Source organism: Stegostoma tigrinum, chromosome 3, assembly GCF_030684315.1.
Source record: "Stegostoma tigrinum isolate sSteTig4 chromosome 3, sSteTig4.hap1, whole genome shotgun sequence".
Lineage (NCBI taxonomy): Eukaryota > Metazoa > Chordata > Chondrichthyes > Orectolobiformes > Stegostomatidae > Stegostoma > Stegostoma tigrinum.
The window spans coordinates 137649552-137673126 of NC_081356.1; the positions used below are offsets into that span (position 1 = coordinate 137649552).

The 23575-nt window shown below is 47.0% G+C and overlaps 1 protein-coding gene across 5 annotated transcripts in view; it reads right to left on the reverse strand.

The window, feature by feature from the left end:
- The window catches only part of spef2 (sperm flagellar 2), a 239677-nt gene that overhangs the window by 174361 nt on the left and 41741 nt on the right, over positions 1 to 23575 (reverse strand). For 4 of the 5 annotated variants that reach the window (XM_059644985.1, XM_059644986.1, XM_059644987.1 and 1 more), the window contains exons 8-12: positions 17351 to 17538; positions 14772 to 14940; positions 9953 to 10172; positions 8738 to 8868; positions 3597 to 3795 (exon numbers count right to left, since the gene is read on the reverse strand). In XM_059644985.1, coding sequence (XP_059500968.1) covers positions 3597 to 3795; positions 8738 to 8868; positions 9953 to 10172; positions 14772 to 14940; positions 17351 to 17538 — 907 coding nt within the window. The remainder of the gene's footprint in view (positions 1 to 3596; positions 3796 to 8737; positions 8869 to 9952; positions 10173 to 14771; positions 14941 to 17350; positions 17539 to 23575) is intronic. The other variant, XM_059644984.1, reaches the window with a different exon arrangement.

Sequence of the window (23575 nt, forward strand, 5' to 3'; positions counted from 1 at the left end):
GAGGGTTGGAATATAAAAGCAGTGATGTGCTTCTGAGGCTTTATAAAGCTCTAGTTAGGCCCCATTTAGAATACTGTGTCCAATTTTGGGTGCCACACCTCAGGAAGGGCATACTAGCCCTGGACCGTGTCCAGCGGAGATTCACACAGATGATTCCTGGAATGGTAGGTTTAACGTATGATGAATGGCTAAGGATCCTGGGATTGTACTCATTGGAGTTCAGAAGGTTGAGGGGAGATCTAATAGAAACTTACAAGATAATGTATGGTTTAGAAGGGGTGGATGCTAGGAAGTTGCTTCCGTTAGGCGGGGAGACTAGGACCCGTGGGCACAGCCTTAAATTTAGAGGGGGTAAATTTAAAACTGAAATGAGATGACATTTCTTCAGCCAGAGAGTGGTGGGCTTGTGGAATTCATTGCCACAGAGTGCTGTGGAGGCCGGGACGTTGGATGCCTTCAAGGCAGAGGTCAACAAATTCTTGATCTCAGAAGGAATCAAGGGCTACAGGGAGACTACAGGGAAGTGGAGTTGAAATGCCCATCAACCATGATTTAAATGGCGGAGTGGACTTTATGGGCCGAATGGCCTTACTTCCACTCCTATGTCTTATGGTCTTATTCAATAAATTTCAATGAGATTTCCCTTTATCCTTCTAAACGCCATCAAATACAGGCACCCAACCGCTCCTCACAGGACAAACCTGTCGTCCCTAGGATCATTCTTGTAAATCTCCTCTGGACTCTCTCCAACACCAGCACATCCTTGTGTAGATACAAAGCCCAAAAGTGCTCATTATATTCCTAATGCAGTCTGACCTGAGCCGAATACAGCCTCAGTACATCACTGCCTTTGTATTCTAGCCCTCTGTAAGTAAATGCTAACATTGCATTTACCTTCCTAACTGCCACCTGAACCTACATCTTAACCTGAAGAAAATCCTGAACTAGCAGTCCCTTTGTGCTTCAGATTTCCAAAGCCTTCCCCCATTTGGAAAATAGTCTATGCCTCTATTGTTCCTACCAAGGTACACAACCTCACACTTTCCCACATTGTATTCTATCTGCCACTTCTTCGTACGCATTCCTAGCCTATCTAAGTCTTTCTGCTACCTCCCTGCTTCCTCACACTACCCGTCCCTCCACCTATCCTTGTGTCATCTGCAAACTTAGCAACAATACCCTCAGTTCCTCTGTCCAGATTGTTAATGTGTCATGTGAATAGTTGTGGTCCCAACGCTGACCCCTGTGGAACTCCACTAATCACCGGCTGCCATCCTGGAAATGACCCCTTTACCCCCACTTGCTGCTTTCTGCCAGGCAGCCAATTCTCTCTCCAACCTCATACCTTGCCCCTCACACCAAGGGCTCTTGTCTTATTTAGCAGACTCCAGTGCAGTACCTTGTTAAAGGCCTTCAGCAAATCTAAATAGAGCACATCCACTGGATCTCCTTTGTCTAACTTGCTCAAAGAATTCTAACGGATTTGTCAGGCATGACATGTCCTTGAAAAAGTCATGCTGACTCAGCCTTATTTCTTGCCATCATAGAATCTCTGCAGTGTGGAAGAAGATCATTTGGCCTATCAAGTCCACACTGACCCTCCACAGAGCATCCCATGCAGACCCAAACACCTACCCTATCTCCACAACTCTACATTTCCCATGGCTAATCCACCGAACCTAGGCATCCCTGAACACTACGGACAATTTGGCATGGCTGGCCAATCCACATCTTTGGGCTGTGGGAGGAAACCGGAGCACCTGGAAGAAACCCACGCAGACATGGGGAGAATGTGCAAATTCCACACAGACAGTCGCCCAAGGATGGAATCAAGCCTGGGTCCCTGGTGCTATGAGGGTGCAATGCTAACCACTGAGCCACTGTGTCACACATATTTACAATACATTTTCAAGCACTCTGCAATCTTATTCTTAATGATGGACTGTAAAATCTTACTAACGTCTGAGGTCAGGCTCATCAAACTATAGTTTCCAGTCTTCTGCCTTCCTCTGCCCTTAAACAGGGGTGTTACCTTCACAATTTTCCAGTCCTATGGGACACTCTCTGCCTCCAGAAAGATCACCACCAATGCCTCTACAATCTCCCCAGCTATCTCCTTCAGAACCCGAGAGTGTAGTCCATCAGGTCTGGGTGATTTATCCACCTTCAGACCTTTCGACTACCCTAGCACCTTTTGAGTAATGCCCACTGCACTCACCTCAGCCTCCTGAATCTCTTGAGGTTCTGGCACATTGCTGATATCTTCCACTGTGAAAACTGATGTAAAGTACCTATTCAGTTCTTCCATCATTTTTGTCTTCCCTGTTACTGCTTCTCCAGCCTCAATTTCCAGTGTCCGATGTCCACGCTTGCCTCCTTTTAAATATCTAAAATACTTTTGCAATCTCCTTTTATATGACTAGCTAGCTTACCCTCATATTTCATCTTCTGCACCCTTACTGCTGCTCTAGTTATCCTCTGCTTCTCAATCCTGTGACTTCCCACTAATCTTTGCCACATTCTCTGCTTCTTCTTTTATTTTTATGCTGTCCCCAGCTTCTTGTGTCAGCCATGGTTTCCTTGTCCTCCCCTCACAATGTTTACGCTTCCTTGGGATGAAGTTTTGCTGTGCATCTCGAATTATCCCCAGAAACTCCTGCCATTACTGTTCCATTCTCTTCCCTGATAGGTTCCCCTTCCAGTCAACTCCAGCCCGTTCCTCCCTCATGTCTCTGTAGTTATCTTCACTCAACTGTAACACCTTTACATCTTATTCCAGTTTCTCCCTTAGCACTAGCCCCACTCATCATCCTAGACTCTTGCTCACAGCCGTAGAAATACACTGCTGTGCCCCTGACTATACAGTCCCCTATCACTGCTGCCAGCCTGCTGTTTAGCCCTCCCTGCAGTACCATATATTTAATCATGGTGTGACTGATCTCCCTGCTGCTACTACTTTCCCCGAAGAGGCTGTCACCTCCAACAACATTCTAAATAGTACACTTGTTTGAGAGTGAACTATCTGCCTGTCCTATATCTGGGCACACCTTTGAATTGACTACATCATCTGCACAACTTCCTGCCTGCTGTACGCTCCTCAGTGAGTCCAACTGCTGCTCCAACCAGCCCCTGCATTCTGAGAGCAGCTGCAGGTGCACACCCAGTGTGACCTCCCACATCACACAGGAAGAGCAAACTACTTCGCTCATTGCCAATACTGCCTCTCCAGTAACTGAAGAAAAGGAAAGACCTTAATGTCACTTATCCTCCTGAGCAGATGTCGATGCTGACCAAAGCATACATTTTGGTAAAGCTTGCCTCCCATTTCGATGCAGCTGTTGGAAGGAAAAGCCCCTCCCCAGCACTGGGTACTCAGCAGTCAGTTGCATGACCAGTCTCTGTAACCCTTGGAGAGTGTGGCTCTCAGGGACAGTGACCCTCAGGGACAGTGACCCTCAGGGACAGTGACACGGGTACAGTGACCCGCAGAAACTGTGACCCTTGGGGACAGTGAACATCACATCTGTGATGCACCTTTCCATTTTCCCACACACCAGCACTCCCCAGTCCCACCTTTGTTCATGTGCTCCCCTTACCAGCTTTATCAACTTCTTTGCTGTCTTGCAAATCGCATTCAATTAGATCAGTCAGTCGCCCCTTTGATACATTCTTCATGGCATCACTGAAGTGGTCCTTGCTGGAACTTGCCCGAGTACTTGTGGTTTCCTGGCCTTCCAATGCATTGAAGCTTGCACATGCTAATGGCCCTGGGTCAGTGCTCACCTCGTCTAGGCCCTGAAAAATATCATCATGTTCACATATCCCTGCAAGAGGCTGCAAACTGAGGCAGTGGGGCAGAAGGGGTAGTGACAGGAGAAGGGACTGTGAGAGGGACAGTGATGAGGGGGAGAGAGGGAGAAGGGGAAGTGAGAGGGAGAAGGGACAGTGATAAGGGGGACAGAGGGAGAAGGGACAGTGAGAGGGAGAAGGGACAGTGATGAGGGGGAGAGAGGGAGAAGGGGAAGTGAAGGAGAAGGGACAGTGATGAGGGGGAGAGAGGGAGAAGGGGCAGTGAGAGGGAGAAGGGACAGTGATGAGGGGGACAGAGAGAGAAGGGGCAGTGAGAGGGAGAAGGGACAGTGAGAGGGACAGTAATGAAGGGGAGGGGTGAAGGGGTAGTGAGAGGGAGAAGAGATAATGATGAGGGGGACAGAGGAAGAAGGGGCAGTGACAGGGAGAAGGGGCAGTGAGAGGGAAAAAGGGAGAGGGTGATAAAGAGAAGAGGATGGATAGGTAATGGGAATGAGAGAGACAGGAGAGTGTGGGAAGCTGTTTTTATTCACTTGTGAGATGTGGGTGTCACTGGCTGGGCCCAGCATTTCTTGCCCATCCCTAGTTGCCCCTTGAGAAGGTGGGGTTTAGCTGCCTTCTTGAACCACTGCAGTCTGTGCGCTGTGGGTTGACCCACAATGCCCTTAGGGAGGGAATTCCAAGATTTTGACCCAGTAACATGAAGGAATGGAGATATCTTTCTAAGTCAGGATGGTGAGTGACTTGGAGGGGGTGCTGTTCCCATTTATCTGATGCCCTTGTCCTGCTGGATGGAAGTGGTCATGTGTTTGGAAGGTGCTGCCTGAGGGTCTTTGGTGAATTTCTGCAGTGCATCTTGTAGATGGTACAAACTGCTGTGACTGAGTGTCGGTGGTGGGGGGGGGTGTAGCTGCTTGTGGATGTGGTGCGAATCAAGCGGCTGCTTTGTCCTCGATGGTGTCGAGCTTCTTTTGTGTTGTTGGGGCTGCACCCATCCAGGCAATTGATGAGCAAAGGAGATGTGGTGGAATAGCGAGTGGGTGGAGTTGGGAGGGCATGGATCAGGAGGAGGGGTCGAGAAGTGAAGTCAGTGCAGAGGACTCTGGTTATAATGGAACTGATATGAATGGAAGCAGGTGAGTGCAGGACAAGCGCAGAGCGGAATTGGAGGGGGCCGGTGATGTCAGATAGGATTGTATGGGAAGGAATATGTTTTAGGTAAAAATATTATTGGAACTTAAAGTCACACACTTGAGTATATCAGTCAGCAATGCGGTCTGAATGCAGTAAAACTACAAAACAGCAAATTCTGGAGAAGCTTAGCAACATCTGTGGGGACAGAAACCAGTGAACTTTTGAGGTCCAGTAACCCTTCTTCAGAGAATGGTCTAAAGAAGTTTTTCCGTTTCTTTCCCTACAGATGCTGCCAGATCTGCTGAATTTCTCCAGCAACTCTGTCTTTGTTTTAGATGGTGAATAGATTTATTTGAATGTTAACTAAAGGTCAGTAGAGGGCAGGAAACCCCAGGAAAACGGTTAATTCAGCCCATGTAAAAACCCTTTGTTTAAACAGAAAAGAGGAGTAGGCCATTCAGCCCTTCAAGCCTGCCCCACTATTCAATATGATCATGGCTGATCAACTCAGTCCACTGTTCCTGCTTTCAACTAGTTGCCTTTAATCCCTTTAACCCAAAGAACTAACTCCTCAAGAAAACTTTCAATGTTTTGGCCTCAACCACTTGCTGTGGCACAGAATCCCACTGGCTCCCCACTCTTTGGTGGTTCCACTCTATAAGAAGGATGGTGGTATTAAACCAGGGAAGTATAAACCAGTGAGTCTCACATCAGTGGGAGGGAAACTATTAGAGGAAATAATGCAGAAAGAATTCATCTCGGTTTAGAGATTCAGCATAGTCAGTGTGGCTTTGTCAGAGGGAGGCCACGCCTAACAAATCTGTTGGAATCATTCGAGGATGTGAAGAAGTGTTTGGATGAGGGTAGGGCAGCTGATGGAGTTTATATGGATTTCAGTAAGGCCTTTGACAAGGTCCCATGTGGGAAACTGATACAGAAGGTGAAAGCTCTTGGGATCCAGGGTAACTTGGGAAGCTATATCCAAAGCTGGCTTAGTTACAGGGGACAGAGGGTGATGGTGGGAGGCTGTTTGTGTTATTGGAGCCCGGTGTGGAGTGGTGTATCACAGGGAACAGTGCTGGGTCCCTTTCTGTTTGTGATATTCATAAGCGATAGAGATGGGAATGTGGGAGGGATGGTAAGCAAGTTTCTGGATGACACAAAGACTGTTAGATTACAGGAGGATATAAATGGATTGGTCAGATGGGCAGATCAGCGGCATGTGGAATTTATACCTGCTAAATGAGATGTGATGCACTTTCGTAGCACAATCAGGAAGGCAGATTATTATCTGAATAGTCATAGATTGGGAAAGGGGGAAGTGCACTGAGACCTCGGAGTTTCTGAGTACACCATTTCTGAGAGTTAACGTGCAGGTGCAGCAGGCGGTGAAGAAAGTAAATTGGCTTTCATACAAAAAGGATTTGAGTACACGAGCAAGGATGTCTTGCTGCATTATATAGGGCCTTGGTGAGACTACATTTGGAATATTATGTGTAGTTTTGGTCTCTGTATCTGAGGAAGAATATTCTGGCTACTAATAGAGTTCAGAAGGAGTTCAGAACCTGGGGTCACAGTCTAGGGATACAGAGTAAAACATTTAGGCCTGAGATGAGGAGAAATTCTTCACCCAGACAGTGGTGAGCCTGTGGTATTCCCTACCACAAGAAACGATTGAGGTCAAAATATTGAAGACTTTCAAGACTCATGTAGATATAGTTCGTCGGACAAAAGGGATCAAAGGGTATAGGGAGAAAGCAGGAACAGTTGGCTGATCGTCCATGAGCAGGTTCTGTTTTCTATGTTTCTATCTGTCCAGTGTCTGAGTGAATATGGGTCTCTGCTCTCCCAAAGCTACATCCTCACTCATTGTAGGATACAGAGAGGGAAGGCATTAATGGTGGAGAGAGCTGAGGAGATGGGATCAGGAATTGAGGTGAGGAGAGGGGAGGGGCGTGAGAAGGGGATGGATAGGAGGGGAGGGGTCAATGAGGAGGGGGGCAGGGAAGGTGAGAAGAGGAGGAGGGAAAGGTAAGGAGACGAGAAGGGGAGGTCAAACCCCTCTGATAATTGAAACACAAGCTTCCGAGCTGTTACAGTGGGAGTAAGGGTCGCCCTCTAATAATTCAACCTGAAACACCCAGAGAAGCTCATCTCACCTCACTTAATCCATTAAACTGTTTCAGAGAAGGGGGGTTAAATGAAAGAAGATCCCTGATATTCACTTTACAAGTAACAAGTAATAATTTATTTATTTAACCCCAACATTGAACAAATTAATAATTACTAACAATTCCCCTTTAACTACTGACTATTCCCTAACTAAACTCAATTCTCCTGGTATGATGTTTCAATAAACATAAGTCCCAGTTAAATAGAACATAGAACATTACAGCACAGTACAGGCCCTTCGGCCCTCGATGTTGTGCCGACCTGTCATACTGATCTGAAGCCCATCTAACCTACACTATTCCATGTACATCCATATGCTTGTCCAATGACGACTTAAATGTACTTAAAGTTGGCGAATCTACTACCGTTGCAGGTAAAGCGTTCCATTCCCTTACTACTCTCTGAGTAAAGAACCTACCTCTGACATCTGTCCTATATCTAAAGCTATGCCCCCTCGTGCTCGCCGTCACCATGCTAGGAAAAAGGCTCTCCCTATCCAACCTATCTAACCCTCTGATTATTTTATATGTCTCAATTAAGTCACCTCTCAACCTTCTTCTCTCTAACGAAAGCAGCCTTAAGTCCCTCAGCCTTTCCTGATAAGACCTTCCCTCCATACCAGGCAACATCCTAGTAAATCTCCTCTGCACCCTTTCCAAAACTTCCACATCCTTCTTATAATGCGGTGACCAGGACCGTACGCAATACTCCATGTGCGGCCGCACCAGAGTTTTGTACAGCTGCAGCATAACTTCTTGGTTCCGGAACTCGATCCCTCTATTAATAAAAGATAAAACACTGTATGCCTTCTTAACAGCACTATCAACCTGGGTGGCAACTTTCAAGGATCTGTGTACATGGACACCGAGATCTCTCTGCTCATCTAAAATAAGAAAATAAATTAAAACTTAATCTCTCAAGGTCTACACGCCTTTCTTCTCTTGTCATAAACACCTTTCTTCCACTGGTCCAGCTATCAGGGACATTTTCTCTGTAAAGTCTTCTGTGAGGACTCTTACCTAGAATGCCTGGTGCCTTTTAGGGATACATAGTTCTTTCTTAGGACACTCAACGATTTCTTGTGAGAGCTAGATGTTTATTTCTCAGACGGTCGCTCACTCTTACACTGATTTTCAAAAACCCTATGCTTATATACCTTGAATGACACATCAATTTTCTTACAATAGCATTGGCCTGAGGTTGTCAAAGCCATCAGATTTAGATTCAATTGGATTTCAATCGCCAAGTACTTGGTTATAATTAATTGGCTGATTCTAGCTGGTTGCCAAAACATTAAAACAAACCTAACGTTTCTAATCACACAGCCAATTGATACATATTTCCCATTTCAGAACTGGCTGTGCCTCTAGTTAGACACATTTTCTGCATAAATCTCAAAGCTTAGAAAAGCACTTTACCTCCTAACGAAACCACGCACTCTTCTCCCCTTTTATTTTTTACAAACAAATTCTAGCTTCCTGTCTTCCAATTCATGATTACTCTGCACAAGCTGTTAAAGGAGGTGAAGAGTAGGTGAGGGGGAGGTGAGGAGAGGGTTTGAGGGAGGTGGAGAGTGAGGTTTGGTTTGATTGAATTGAATAGAAGCCTCACTGGTTCATACAACCTGGTGTTCTTTGCTAATTTCTGTGCTGTTTTCCTGTGTCTGAGTGTGATATGTGGTTTCACACTCCTCATAGGCTTGCACAGCTTCACGAACCAATACGTCTGGCACAAGGACACGGATCTGCAGAGCTGTGAGCAACACCAGAAAACATGCTCTTAACAGAGGCCATACAGAGCACAGTTAACATACACCCCTTCTATCAACAACATACATCTTTATTGGATTGTTATGTAGCAAGCAACTCCAAATGTGCACAAATTAAACCAAAATTAAACAGAATACATCGAGAGCTAGCAAAGCAGCTCAGCCAATGACAGACGGAAGGATACAGCAGGAGCCAATCTTTAGTCTGCAGAGTGAAACATTGCAAGGATGATTTCAATAATCTACTGTTTCAGCATATGAGTGTGCGTGTGTGTGCGCGTGCGTGCGTGCGTGCGCATGCGTGTGTGAGAGATTAGAAATGGTGTTTCTGCAGATAAGGATGAATGGTGGGGTCTTGCAAAAGAAAAACATTATAGTCACAAAATTTTGTGGCAGAAGTTTATCATTAACCAGAGATTAGGTTCTGCAAAGGCGGCAGTTAGCATGACCAGAAATATTGTTTCTGCAGACAAGGACGTGGTAGAGATAAGGGTGTTGTAGCAGAGGCTTATTTCTGCAAACCTGACAATTCGCACGTACAGCATGTCTAGCGCTCTTTAGGATAGCAAATAAGGATTGCAGTAAACAAGGGAATGGGGCCTTCGGCCGGCAGAAAAGGGAACAATAAACAAGGGCTGTCCGACAGGACGGGGAATGATAGGATAAGAGAGGACCAATGGGAGCAGGGAGGCGTGATTCTGCAACTTGTAAACTGTATAAGAATGCTTAATAATAAAATGTGAGGCTGGATGAACACAGCAGGCCAAGCAGCATCTCAGGAGCTCCTGAGATGCTGCTTGGCCTGCTGTGTTCATCCAGCCTCACATTTTATTATCTTGGAATTCTCCAGCATCTGCAGTTCCCATTATCTCTAAGAATGCTTAACTTTCTTTGTAGTGTGTGCCTGTCTAGCAGACACCCTTTCTTGCCAGATCATACAGAATAAAATTGTCTTGTTTCCAAGGCTTTGTCTCAGGCCGAGTTTGTGAGCAGGTACTGTTTCTCACATGTGTGTGTGACTGTCTGCATGTGTATGTTTGGATATGTTTCCCCTCAAACTGCACATACCTTCTGCTAAATATTTCAGGCAGGTGCTTTTGCCTGCAAGAATCTTTCCTAGAATGCATGCCTTGATGGGGAATGGAGGAAACACGGGAGGTGGCGTTGGTGGCTTGGTTGGATGAACTATCTCAAAGATGCATGCAACCACATGTCCCAGAATGTTATTGTTGGCTGGGGGACCATGAATATCTCCTCCTTCAGGTGGCAGCCATTCACCAGTCATCATCTGAAAGAGAGACAGAGAGTGAGACAAAGTGAGTCAGAGAGAGAGTGAGTCAGAGAGAGACAGAAATAGAGTAAGATAGAGAGATAGAGATTGAGAGAGACAGTCCCAGAGTGAGACAGCGCGAGAGAGACACACAGACAGATGGACAGGGTAAAATGAAGAGACAGAGGCAGAAAGGAGGAGATGGATAAGGAAACAGAGTGGGCAAGAAAGGAAGAAACTGACATAGAAAGAGAATGGGATCAAGACAAAGACTCAAAGAATAGAGAGAAAGTGAGAGGAGGACAGAGAGACAGAGACAGGAGACACAGTTGGAGAGACAGAGAGAGAGAGAGAGAGAGAGAGAGAGAGTCAAACAGACTGTTGGAGAAGCAGAGAGGCATACAAAAAACGTGGGCTGAATCTTCCTATATTTTTGGCGATGTGCCTTTTTCATCAAGTTTCATGGATGGTTTTTGCCATGAGGTCCAGTGAGTTTTTTCATGGGATCATCCCAAACCCAACTCATTAACTACCAACCACACCCTTGTGTGGATCTCTCTCATCTGATGTGAGCACAATTCTACTCACCATGGCCAGGAATACTTCCCATTGCCGGGGGATCCCAGGACTTCCTACCATCATTGACACCCCCACCCACCCCCAGCTGGGCATCTGGTTAATTGCTGGCTGTCTGGAGCTCCCTTTACTGTGAACATAGTGATACCGCAGCCTCAAACCGACGACTCTCACAGTACAGAAGCAGCATGACTGCCACTTCCTTACTCATTCCTGCCCCCATCACTGTTTTATCACCAGGCCACACACCTGCCCGGGCCTTAGCCACATCTTCTCCGACAATCCCCTGTCAGTCACCTTTCCTCTGTCCACATGACCATCAATAAGTGGGGGGCCATCATTGACAGTTCAAAATATTCACCTTTATTCACCAACTCCAAAACCCAACACAAATCAAACAAACTGAAGCTGCATTCTCTCCAGAGGAGTGCCACAGTGGCTCAGTGATTAGCACTGCAGCCTCACAGCACCAGGGACCTGGGTTCAATTCCACCCTCAGGCAACTGTCTGTGTGGAGTTTGCATGTTCTCTCCGGGTCTGCGTGGGTTTCCTCCCACAGTTCAAAGATGTGTAGGTTAGACGGATTAGTATTGCTAAATTACCCATAGTGTTCAGGGATGTACAGGCTAGGTGGGTTAGCCATCAGATATGTAGCGTTACAAGGACAGGGTACGAGAGCGGATCTGGGTGGTTTGCTCTTTGGAGGATCAGTGTGGACACAATGGGCTGAATGACCTGCTTCCACGCTGGGATTCTATGACTCACCCAGCATACAAACCATACTGCCATGACAAGCACCAACAAAATTATAGTCAGTGAGTGATTGCTGTACCCAGCTCAAACATATTGGAGCTGAGTGTGAATTAAGACCTATGTGTGCCTCAGAAGGTGTCAATGTCCTCAGCTTGCTCCTCAGAAGGTGTCAATGTCCTCAGCTTGCTCCTCAGAAGACTACTCCCTCTCTCACAGTTTCTCAGCATCAATAACAGTCTCTCTTTGCTTGCTCCAGTTATAGGCACATTCTTCATGATGATGACCTCAGCTTGTACGAGGGGCCATAGCTACAAATTGAGGGGTGATTAGATTACCTACAGCGTGGAAACAGGCCCTGTGGAACGCCCTGCCTGCCAATGTAGTTAATTCAGCCACATTAGGGGCACTTAAACAGTCCTTGGATAATCATATTGACAATGATAGGATAGTGTAGGGGGAGGGGCTTAGATGAGTTCACAGATCAGTGCAACATCAAGGGCCGAAGGGCCTGTTCTGCGCTGTATCGTTCTATGTTCTTTCTGGAGAGTGTTGTAAGGCCCTCCCCCAGTGCAAGCCGACAGAACTTCATCTTCAGGAGGCCTACTGTCTGTTCCACCATGGTCCTGGTCCAGAATGAGCTGCATTGTGTCTACTTGTGTTACAAGGATGTTGCCAGGGTTAGAGGGTTTGAGTTATAGGGAGAGGTTGAATAGGCTGGGGCTATTTTCCCTGCAGCATAGAAGGCTGAGGGGTGACTTTATAAAGGTTTATAAAATCATGAGGGGCATGGATAGGGTGAATAGCCAAGGTCTTTTTCCCAGGATAGGATAGTCCAAACTAGACAACATAGGTTGAAGCTGAGAGAGGGAAGATTTAAAAGGGCAATTTTTTTCAGATGTGCACGGAATGATCTACCAGAGGAAGTGGTGGAGGTGGGCACAATTACAACATTTAAAAGGTGTCTGGATGGGTTTATGACTAGGAAAGATTGAGAAGGATATGGGCCAAATGTTGGTAAATGGTACTTGATTAATTTAGGATATCTGGAGGGCATGGACAAGTTGGTCTGAAGGGTCTGTTTCCATTCTGTACAGTTCTATAACTCTATGTCTCTAGACTCTGCCTCAGTCATGGGGTTGTGCAAAGGAGTCATCAGACATGGTGGTGGATGCTAGTCCCTGTCTCCCAGTGAGTAGTCTTGTAAAGTTTTTAGGTCTTCAAAGACAGGAGTTCTCAATGTTACAGGCATCATGGCAGCTCCCAGAATAGTGGGAACAAACCTCTCAGGAGTGGAACCAATAATCATCATTCTGATGAAGAGTCTAGACCTGAAATGTCAGCTTTCCTGCTCCTAAGATGCTGCTTGGCCTGCTGTGTTCATCCAGCTCCGCACCTTGTTATCTCGGATTCTCCAATATCTGCAGTTCCCATTATCGCAGATCACTTGCTCACAGATGAAACGCAATCCTTTTCAATTGATGAACGGTGTGGCATTATGATCTGGCCCTGTCGGTGTGGTGTGTGTAGTCTGTAACTGCAGGAAGCCAGTAATGTTGCTAAATCCCAGTGCCCTGGACTGCAGCACTGACCCTGTGAGGGGTTTGACTTGCTTGCCGAGCTGGCTTGTTTTTGTTCAGACATTTTATCACCATGTTATGTGTCACCATCAGTGGAGTCTCTGATGAAGCGATGTTATTCTACCCCGCTTGGAATTTATACTGTCTGTTCCGTTACGCTGGGTACCGTTATTTAAGGTTTTGATCTGTATGGGTTTGTATACGGAGTCCAATTCTATATGTTTGTTGACTGCATTATGGGTGGAGAGCCATGTCTCTAGGAATTCCTGTGTGTGTCTACATTTGGCTTGGGCTACTATGATTACCTTGTCCCAGTTAAACTGATGGCCTTCATTGTCTGAACGTACTGATATTAAGGAGAGTTTATTATGCCGTTTTGCTGATAGCTGATGTTCGTGTATTCTGATGGCTGGTTTCCTTCCTGTCTGTCCAATGTAACGTTTGTGGTAGTCGTCGCATGGTATTTTGTAAACCATGTTGGCTCTGCACTTTGTGGAAATGGAGTCTTTAATCCTTGTGAGCATGTCGTTGTGGAGTGGCTGTGGGTTTGTGGGCCACCGTGATTCCTGATGGTCTTAAGAGTCTTGTTGTCAGTTCTGATATATTCTTGATGTCGGGCAATGTGGTCAGTGTGTTTGATCATACTGTGTCCTTCCTGTTGTTGCTTGTTTTGTAAGCATTGGTGGACGAAGCTGTGGGGTATCAGTTTAAAGCGAGCATTTTGTACAAGTGTTCTACCACTTCCTGGCGTAGTTCTGAGGTGTTGCAGTGTATCTTGGCCCATTCAAAGTGTGCTAATGCAGCTTTGTTTGTGGACAGTGGGGTAGTTGCTGTGGGAGTTGAGGATTTGATCTGTATGGGTTGCTTTTCTGTACACGGAGGTGTGGAACTCCCCATATGTCCATCGCTCTGCTTTAACATCCAGAAGCGGAAGTCAATTGTTGTTTTCTTCCCCTGTGAATTTAATCCCTGCGAATCCGCTGTTGATAAGGTGGTGGGTCTCTTCCAATTTGTTGCGTTTAATTAGCAATTAGAAACCATTAGTTATCATTGACTTGGACATTAACTGGGCTCACCACATAAACACGTTGGTTTCCCGAGCAGGCTAGAAGCTGGGAATACCGGGGCGAGGATCTCACCTCCTGACTCCCCAAAGCCTGCTCTCTACAAGGCACAAGTCAGGAGTGTGATGGAATACTCCCCACTTGCCTGGGTGCAGCCTCAATAACACTCAAGAAGCTCGACACCAGCCAGGACAAAGCAGCCACTTGATTGGCACCACATCCACAAGGATCCACTCCCCCCACCACCGACACTCAGTAGCAGCAGTGTGTACCATCTACAAGATGCACTGCAGAAATTCACTAAAGACCCTTAAACAGCACGGTCCAAACACACGACCACTTCCATCTAGAAGGACAAGGGCAGCAGATACATGGGAACACCACCCCCTGCAAGTTCCCCTCCAAACCACTCACTGTCCTGACATTGAACTATATCACTGCTCCTTTACTGTCATTGGGTCAAAATCCTGGAATTCCCTCCCAAAGGGCATTGTGGGTCAATCTACAGCACATGGACTGCAGGTGGCTACTCCACACACACACACACACACACACACACACACACACACACACACACACACACACACACACACACACACACACACACACACAGATACCTTTTGATGGTGACATTGGGTGGGCTATACCTTATAATCCTCATAATCCTGGCTGTTTAACACGGCCATGAGTTCCTCCTGCACAGAATCTGCTGAACTTCCCCTCCCAGACTGTGGCTTACTGATTGGCTGCTCGTAGAAAGGAATTTCATGGAAGAACATCTCCTTCCATTCTCTCATCATCTTCTTTGGAATCAAGCTGAGAGAGAGATAGAAACAGAAAACACACTTATAGCATCACAGATCAAACCCATGCTTTCCCAGTCTGACCTTCAAAGTATGCCCCTCAACTGAACAAATAGGCACTGCATGGAGCTCCAATGTTGCACTGCCCTCTGATCAGAATGCATGTACAGGATAGTGTTCACTGTACACATACCTAACATATAATATTAGGCCCTCAGCTGATCCCTAACTCTGACCCTAATCCTGACTTGAAAGCAGCTCTTTAACCCTGACCCTAAAGCAGCTCCCTAATCCTGACCCTAAAGCAGCTCCCTAACCCTGATCCTAAAGCAGCTCCCTAACCCTGAACCTGACCCTAAAGCAGCTCCACAACCCTGACCTTAGTACTGCTCCCCAACCCTAACCCTGACCCTGAAACAGCTCCCTAACCCGAACCCTGACCCTAATGCAGCTCCCTAACCCTGAACCTGACCCTAAAGCAGCTCCCCAACACTGGCCCTAACCCTAATGGATCCCTTAATCCTAACCCTGACCCTAAAGCAGCTCCCTATCCCTAACCCTGACCAGGACCCTAATGCTGATCCTAAAGCAGCTCCCTAACCCTGACCCTGATCCTGATCCTAAAGCAGCTCCCTAACCCTGAACCTGAGATTGTGGAGCAGTGCTGACATTGAGCCTGACATCATCCCTGAACCTGTTCCCAATGCAGTGTCTGTTATCAGTTAGTGTTTGGTTGGTCTCTGAGTGCAAACACTTTGAGGCAACTCTCATTTTGCTGTCAGAATATGATGGCTTTGATTGACATGGCAGCTGCTCCTTTGCTAGCTGGCAGTGTTACTGACCCAGACAGAAACTGTGAGTGTGAGGGTTGGAGTGGGTGAAGTGGTGAGGAAATTTCCTGGGCAGTTAGTGCCGGGAGCAGATAGTGATCCTCTCCACCCTGAGAACATGACTGTCATCACTCGGCTAAAAGCTACAACTTGACCCACACTCAGCGGTTGAGTTTTCCTCGTATTAACCCTGACCATCTCACACTCCATCGTCAGCATAAATACTTCCATTTCCCATCTGCCTTTCAATCTAACAAAGGGTGACTGGTCCTGAAACGTTAACTATGTTTCTCTCTACAGATGCCACCAGGCCTGCTGAGTTTCTCCAGCACTTTCTGGTCTTGTTTTCTAGACTGGACTCAGAGTCATACAGTATGCATATAGTCCCTGCTGACCATGTTCCCAAACTGAACTAGTCCCACTTATCTGTGTTTGGCCCATATCCCTCTAAACCATTCCTATTCATGTACCTGTTCAAAAGTCTTTTAAATGTTGTACTTGTACCTGCATCTACCACTTCCTCTGGCAGTACATTCCTGTTCTTCCTCTCACCCATCCCTTCCTCCCACCTCAAGCTGCACCTCCATCTCCTACCTACCAACTCATCCCGCCTCCTTGACCTGTCCGTTTTCCCTGGACTGACCCATCCCCTCCCTACCTCCCCACCTACACTCTCCTCTCCACCTATCTTCTTTTCTCTCCATCTTCGGTCCGCCTCCCCCTCTCTCCCTATTTATTCCAGTTCCCTCTCCCCATCCCCCTCTCTGATGAAGGGTCTAGGCCCGAAATGTCAGCTTTTGTGCTCCTGAGATGCTGCTCGGCCTGTAGTGTTCACACAGCTCCACACTTTGTTATCTTGCATTCCATATACATAGAGTGAAAAGTTTGCCCCCCTGGTCCCTTTTCAAAATTTCCCCTCTCACCTTAAACCTGTGCCCTCTAGTTTTGGACTCCCCCACCCTGGGGAAAAGACCTTGTGTTCAGCCTATCCATGCCCCTCATGATTTTATAAACCTCTGTAAGGTACGTGTTCAGCCTCCTATGCTCCAGGGGAGAAAGGTCCCATCCTCTCCAGCCTCTCCTTCTAATTTAAACCCTCCAATCCTGGAAACATCCTAGTAAATCTTTTTTGCAGCTTTACCAATTTAATAATATCCTTGTTATAGCATGAATGGCTTGTCTTTTGAGGAAAGCTTTGACTGGTTGGGTTTATATCCACTGGAGATTAGAAGAGCAGGAAGCGCCTTCATTGAAACTTGAGAGATCCTGAGGGGCCTGGACAGGGTAGGTGTGAAGAGGATGTCTCAGGTCGCATGTTTATAACAGAGAAAAGATTTTTCTACCATACAGGGGGGTCAAGAGTTTTTGAAATACTCTTCCTAGAAAAGATGACGGAAGCAGAGTGTTTGAATTTGATGAAGGCAGAGGTAGAGAGATAAGCAAGAGGGTGAAGATTGACTGAGATAGTTGGGAATGTAGTGTAATGAGATCAGCCACGACCTTACCAAATGGCAGAGCGAGCGTGAGATGTCAAGTGGCCTATTCCTGCTCAGATACACCACAGATGTTCTAGCTGCTCTGATTTACACTTACTTCAGCGTAAGCTCGCGGTATTCTGCGATCTTGGTCACCAAGTCGATGATATGGTCCAGCACTTTCTGGCACAGGTTATAATGTTTCCGGAATCGCTGCTCAGACCGCTCAGCCATGATCTGCTCATGGACTGCTCGCTCTTGCTGGATCTGCTCCATGTGCTCCAGTTTTTCCTGTCTCGCCAACACCTGTAGAGAAAAAAAGTCAAATGACAGATTGTTCCTGACTGTGGCAGACAACACCAATGAGAGCCAGGGGCTCAGCCCATCCTGACCCTGCAAGGTGACTGAAATGTCACTCTGTCACAGACAGTTTATGATACCAATATATGACCATCATGAAAATTGGCTTTGACAATCTGTCCCCGGTAGAATTTCTCTCTACCTGTCCATCCTATTCATTTTACAATCTTCATGAATACAATGCAAATCCTAATGATTCCTCTAAATTTCAGAAATCTAGCTGAGTTTATATAATCTCTCCACATCATTTAATCCTTGAAGAATGGAAGCTGAATTTGACACTGGAAGCAGAATTCCTGCTTCCATCCATAACTCAGTGTAAATGTTGGGAGTGATACCAATCTTGGCTGGGCTGAGACTGGGCCAGTTTTCTACTCAGCCATTTAACTATGGGTGGGAGGACAGCTCTCTAATCCTGGGCAGTGGGCACTGCCAGAACCACTGCCACAAGTTTGCAAGAGAGCCATATTTCTATACAACCCTGATGTGGAGCAAGTGCTGGGCTGGTGACAGAATCCCAACAGTGTGGAAGAGGCCATGTGGCCCATTTTGTCTGCACTGACCCTCTGAAGAACGTCTCACTCAAACCCAGTTCCCACACTAACCCCATAACAGCCACATTTCCCATGGCTAACTCACCTAGCCTGCATATCCCTGAACACTACAGGCAATTTAGGATGGCCAATCCACCTAACCTGCAGATCTTTGGACTGTGGGAGGAAACTGGAGCACCCAGAGGAAACCCACATAGACACGGGGAGAATGTGCAAACTCCACACAGACAGTTGCCTGAGGGTGGGATTGAACCCGGGTTCCTGATGCTGTGATGCAGCAGTGCAAGCCACTGTGCCGCCCAATAGTGGGGTGGAGAAACATGAGTAATCTTGACAGGGTGTCCTCATTTGACATAGGGAGACACCTTACTTATTGTATGACTATCAGAGCGGCAAGTCCCAATGTGCAGGTTGTAAACTTGGCATCAATCTCCACACCAGTCCCCACCCCTGCCATAGGTGAATATCAAGTGAGGTCATGTGGGTAGGCACCAGGAAGGGTGTCACATCTGAGCCACACATATAAAGATCTCTGAATTGTTGGATACAAGTCATAGGTTACTGCAACTGATGGAATGAAATAAGCTCGCTATCTTCATACTTAAGAGGCATATCAGTTCCTCCCTTCCACGGGTCCAATAGCTTCATTCACATCACTAAACTGTTCAACTGCTTGCTGGTTGTTGGCATGTATTTGGCCACAGTTAGCAATAGCTGGCCGCTAGCCCACAGACAAATCTGGTATTTGCTGCTGGCCAAATATCAACACAAACACCGCCTTCTGGCTTGAGCTCATTTATAACTAGACTTTCCCCACTGCTTGAAGCAACAGCTGTGTAACTAGCCCTTCCCGTGTGTGTCAGCCCACTGGTTTTAGAAACAGCAGCAATCCCTCAACAATCCTTTAGACTTAAAAATGGAGGAGAAGTTCACAGATGGCATGAAAATGGGTCGGATGGTAAATAGGAGGACAGCCATGAACTGCAGGAGCATAGCAATGGAATAGTCAGCTGGGCAGAGCAGTGGCAAATGTAATTCAACCCAGAAACGTGTGAGGTGATGGACTTGGGGAGGGCTAACAAGCCAAAGAGCCCTCAAAAATGGGATTAAAAATGTAAGGGGAGTTGTTTTTGGCCAGCAGAGACTTGATGAGCTGAAGGGCCTTTGTTGTCCTGTAGACCTCTCGAGCTTTACGAGCTAAAGCACTGAAAGTCAGAGGGACCTTGGTCTCCACATTCCTGAAGGTAACAGGACAGGTAGATAAGGCAGTTAATGGGATATTTGCCTTTATTAGCCGAGGCAAGAATTTAAGAGCAATTACACTCTCTTGCTTTCTTCATTACTTTCTGTCCTTGCATTTTGTGATTTTCGTGATTCATACACTCGGGCACCCAGATCCCTCTGTATCTCGGATTTCTGCAATATCTCACTACTTAGATAATGCGTTTCATTTTAATGAGATAATAGGAACTGCAGATGTTGGAGAATCCGAGATATTTTAATCATTTTATCGCCATAAAATGATATTTTATCATTTTAATGCATCCTGCCAAAGTGGACAATTTTGCAATTTCCTGTTTTCCAGATCTTTGCCCACATATTTATTCTACCTAGAGATAGTAGGAACTGCAGATGCTGGAGAATCTGAGATAATACGGTGCAGAGCTGAATGAACACAGCAGGCCAAGCAGCATCAGAGGAGCAGGAAAGCTGATGTTTCAGGTCTAGATGCTTCTTCAGAAATGGCAGAGGAGAAGGGAATTCTGAAATAAATAGGGAGTGAAAGAGGGGGAGGCAGATGGAAGATGGATCAAGGAACAGACAGGTGGAGAGAAGACAGACAGGGGATGGAGCCAGTGAAGCTGAGTGTAGGTAGGGAGTTAGGGCGGGGGTAGGTCAGTCCATGGAGGATAGACAGGTCAAGAAAGTGGTTTGAGGCTAGTAGGGAGGAGATAGGGGTGGGGCTTGACCTGGGAGGAGGGGATAGGTAGGAGGAAGGACAAGTTAGGAGGCGGGGATGAGCTCGGCTGGTTTTGGGATGCAGTGGGGGGAGGGAAGATTTTGAAGCTTGTGAAGTCCACATTGATACCATTGGGCTACAGGGTTCCCAAGCAGAATATGAGTTGCTGTTCCTAAAACCTTCGGGTGGCATCATTGTGGCACTGCAGGAGGCCCAGGATGGACATGTCATCTAAGGAATGGGGGGGGGAGTTGAAATGGTTCGCGATTGGGAGGTGCAGTCATTTGTCGCGAACTGAGCGTAGGTGTTCCACAAAGCGGTCCCCAAGCCTCTGCTCGGTTTTCCCAATGTAGAGGAGGCCACAATGGGAACAGCAGATACAGTATACCACATTGGCAGATGTGCAGGTTTCACATCTGTTTCATGTGGAAGGTCTTCCTGGGGCCTGGGATGGGGGTGAGGGAGGAGGTGTGGGGGCAGGTGTAGCACTTCCTGCGGTTGCAGGGGAAGGTGCCGGGTGTGGTGGGGTTGGAGGGCAGTGTGGAGCGAACAAGGGAGTCACAGAGAGAGTGGTCTCTCCGGAAAGCAGACAAGGGTGGGGATGGAAAAATGTCTTTGGTGGTGGGGTCGGATTGCAGATGGCGGACGTGTTGGAGGATAATGTGTTGTATCCGGGGATTGGTGGGGTGGTACGTGAGGATGAGCAGTTGTTATTGTGGGGAAGGGATGTGAAGGATGAGTTGTGGGAAATGCGGGAGACACGATCGAGGGCGTTCTCGACCACAGATTGGGGGAATGTATGACCTTGAAAAACGAGGACATCTGAGATGTACGGGAGTGGAATGCTTCATCCTGGGAGCAGATGCGGCGGAGGCAAAGGAATTGGGAATAGGAGATGGAATTTTTGCAGCAAGGTGGGTGGGAGGAGGTGTATTCTAGGCAGCTCTGGGAGTCGGTGGGTTTGAAATGGATATCAGTTTCCAGGTGGTTGCCACAGACGGAACTAGAGAGGTCCAGGAAGGAGAGAGAAGTATCGGATATGGTCCGGGCAAACTTAAAGTTGGAGTGGGAGGTCTTGGTGAAGTGGGTGAACTGTTCGAGCTCCTCATGGGAGCATGAGGCGGCGCCGATATAGTCATCGATGTAACGGAGGAAGAAGTGGGATTTAGGGCCTGTTCACCTTTGATCCACCTCCCCCTCTCTCCCTATTTATTTCAGAATCCCCTTCCCCTCCGCCATTTCTGAAGAAGGGTCTAGGCCTGGAACGTCAGCTTTCCTGCTCCTCTGATGCTGCCTGGCCTGTTGTGTTCATCCAGCTCTGCACCTTGTTATCTCTTTATTCTACCTATATTTCTGCAGCATTGCTCGTCCTCTTCACAATTTAATTTCTTACTTATCTTTATGTCATCAGCACATGTAGCTTCTGTCCCTTCTTCATTTACATAAATTGTAAACAGTCAAACTCCCAACATTTCGATTCCTGGAGCACCCCATTTGGTACATCTTTCCAACGTTAGCTAAGTGTCAGGCTTGTTGGGTTTTTTGGAGGGTTTTGCTCGGTGAGGAGTTTTCTTGCTGCATCTGACCAACTAGGTCTCATTAACACCTGCTTCATAGCAACTGCACTTCCCTTGTCTGAGTCTAGCTGCCTTCTATCACCATACCACTGCCAGGGTATCCTCGAATGGGCTGGCATGTCTGGCACTGGCACCAACTTTAAAAGGCCACCATGTGCCTGGGCAAGTACAGTCAGACTGAAGCTGCCCTGCAGCTTCCTGAGATTTGAATGTGGAGATCCTGCTGGACAGGGTGATGTACAGGAAGGATGTTCTCTTTCCCCAGGTTCAGCAGTGGAGGCCATGACACTAGACCATGCCCAACCTGGTCTGATGTTGTGTCACCAACCTGAGGAATACCTAGCAGAGTAGGAAGCGCTCTGCCTGTGTAAATGCCACCATCTTCTTTCTGAAATATTCTCTCTCTGCCACTACACTCACCTCCCATCAAGGCCCACGCTCTCCCAATCTCACTATTTTCTGCAACATCTTCGCTCACCCACCGCCATCCAGCTCAAACCCAACTCCAAGAACCCTGCATGCCCTCAGCCCTGCCTACTCACTCACTCAGGACAACACCCCTCTGGCACCAAAACTAACTAACCCTTAGTTACCTGCCTCAATGGGAGAAAAACAGCCACAACGAGGCAGAAAGAGTGAAGGCAGGTGATGTGGAAGACAGGAACTAGAGTAGGCCATTCAGCCCACTAAGCCTAACCTCCCATTCAATACAATTATGGCTGCGCAAAAATCTCACTGAATTTTGAACATCTCATCCCACTGTATGCCACTGGTAATGAGAAATCTATCCCTCTCGATCTTAAACATACTCAAAGACAAGCTTCCACGGACCTCTGTGACCAGGGGAAACATTTTACCTACAGCTATCTCATCTATCACTTTCATTATTCTGTAGGTTTCAATGAGATTACGTCAACGAGGTGTAAAAAAGCAAGGCAGGGGAGCAGTGACCACCCGGCTAGGTTTAAAGTCAGTGAGCATGAAGGACGCAAAGGAACATGTCGGAGCTGCAGCCTGGTGCGGTCCCTGAACTGGGTGAGCGTGCCTGAGTGTCCAGGGTGTAGTTTAACAGTGAGAGGTGTCATTGTGGCCCTAGGTGCAGCATTGAAGTCCAGAAGTATCCTGTAAGTGGGTTGGAGATGTGCAATCAGGGTTCTTCAAGGCTGGCACATGTCAGATGCCAATGTTTGTGGTTGTGGGGTGGTTATGGCCAGTGCCTGAGAAATGACTAAATAAAGTCCACCATGGGCATCTTTTGGAGCTGGGGGTGCCCAGGTACCCAAAATGACTCCTGTATCAAGAATTCTTAGCATCTAATTTGCTCGCGGCAGGGGGTACAATGGAAAGCTATGTCTTAATGAAGTGAAATATGCCGTGAATAAGCTCATTAAAAAGAAATAATCTGTATTAATAGGCACCTTGGTGCTGCTTAGTGAGAATCTCACCCCGACACCCTGAACTGAATAAAAAGATGCAGTGGGTTGTTCCCACAGTTGAGATCAGCCTTGCTGATTCTGCCATATTTCTCATCCTAGCCTGCACCATTCAAGGTTCCACCCCAAGTCTGTCATAAAGCTGAGGAGGGGCAGTGGTGAGGTGGTAACCCAAAATCCCAAGCTAACGGCCCTCGGAATATGGGTTCAAATCCCACCCTGGCAGATGGTGATATATAAATTCAAACAAATCTGAAATTAAGAATCTAGCGGTGACCATGAAACCATTGCCAATTGTTGTAAAAACCCAACTGGTTCACTAATGTCCTTCAGGGAGGGAAGCTGCCATCCTTACCTGGTTTGGCCTACTTGTGACTCCAGACCCACAGCAATGTGTTTGACTCTTAACTACGTTCTGAAATGGCTTAGAGCCCACTGGGAATGAGCATTAAAACGGGC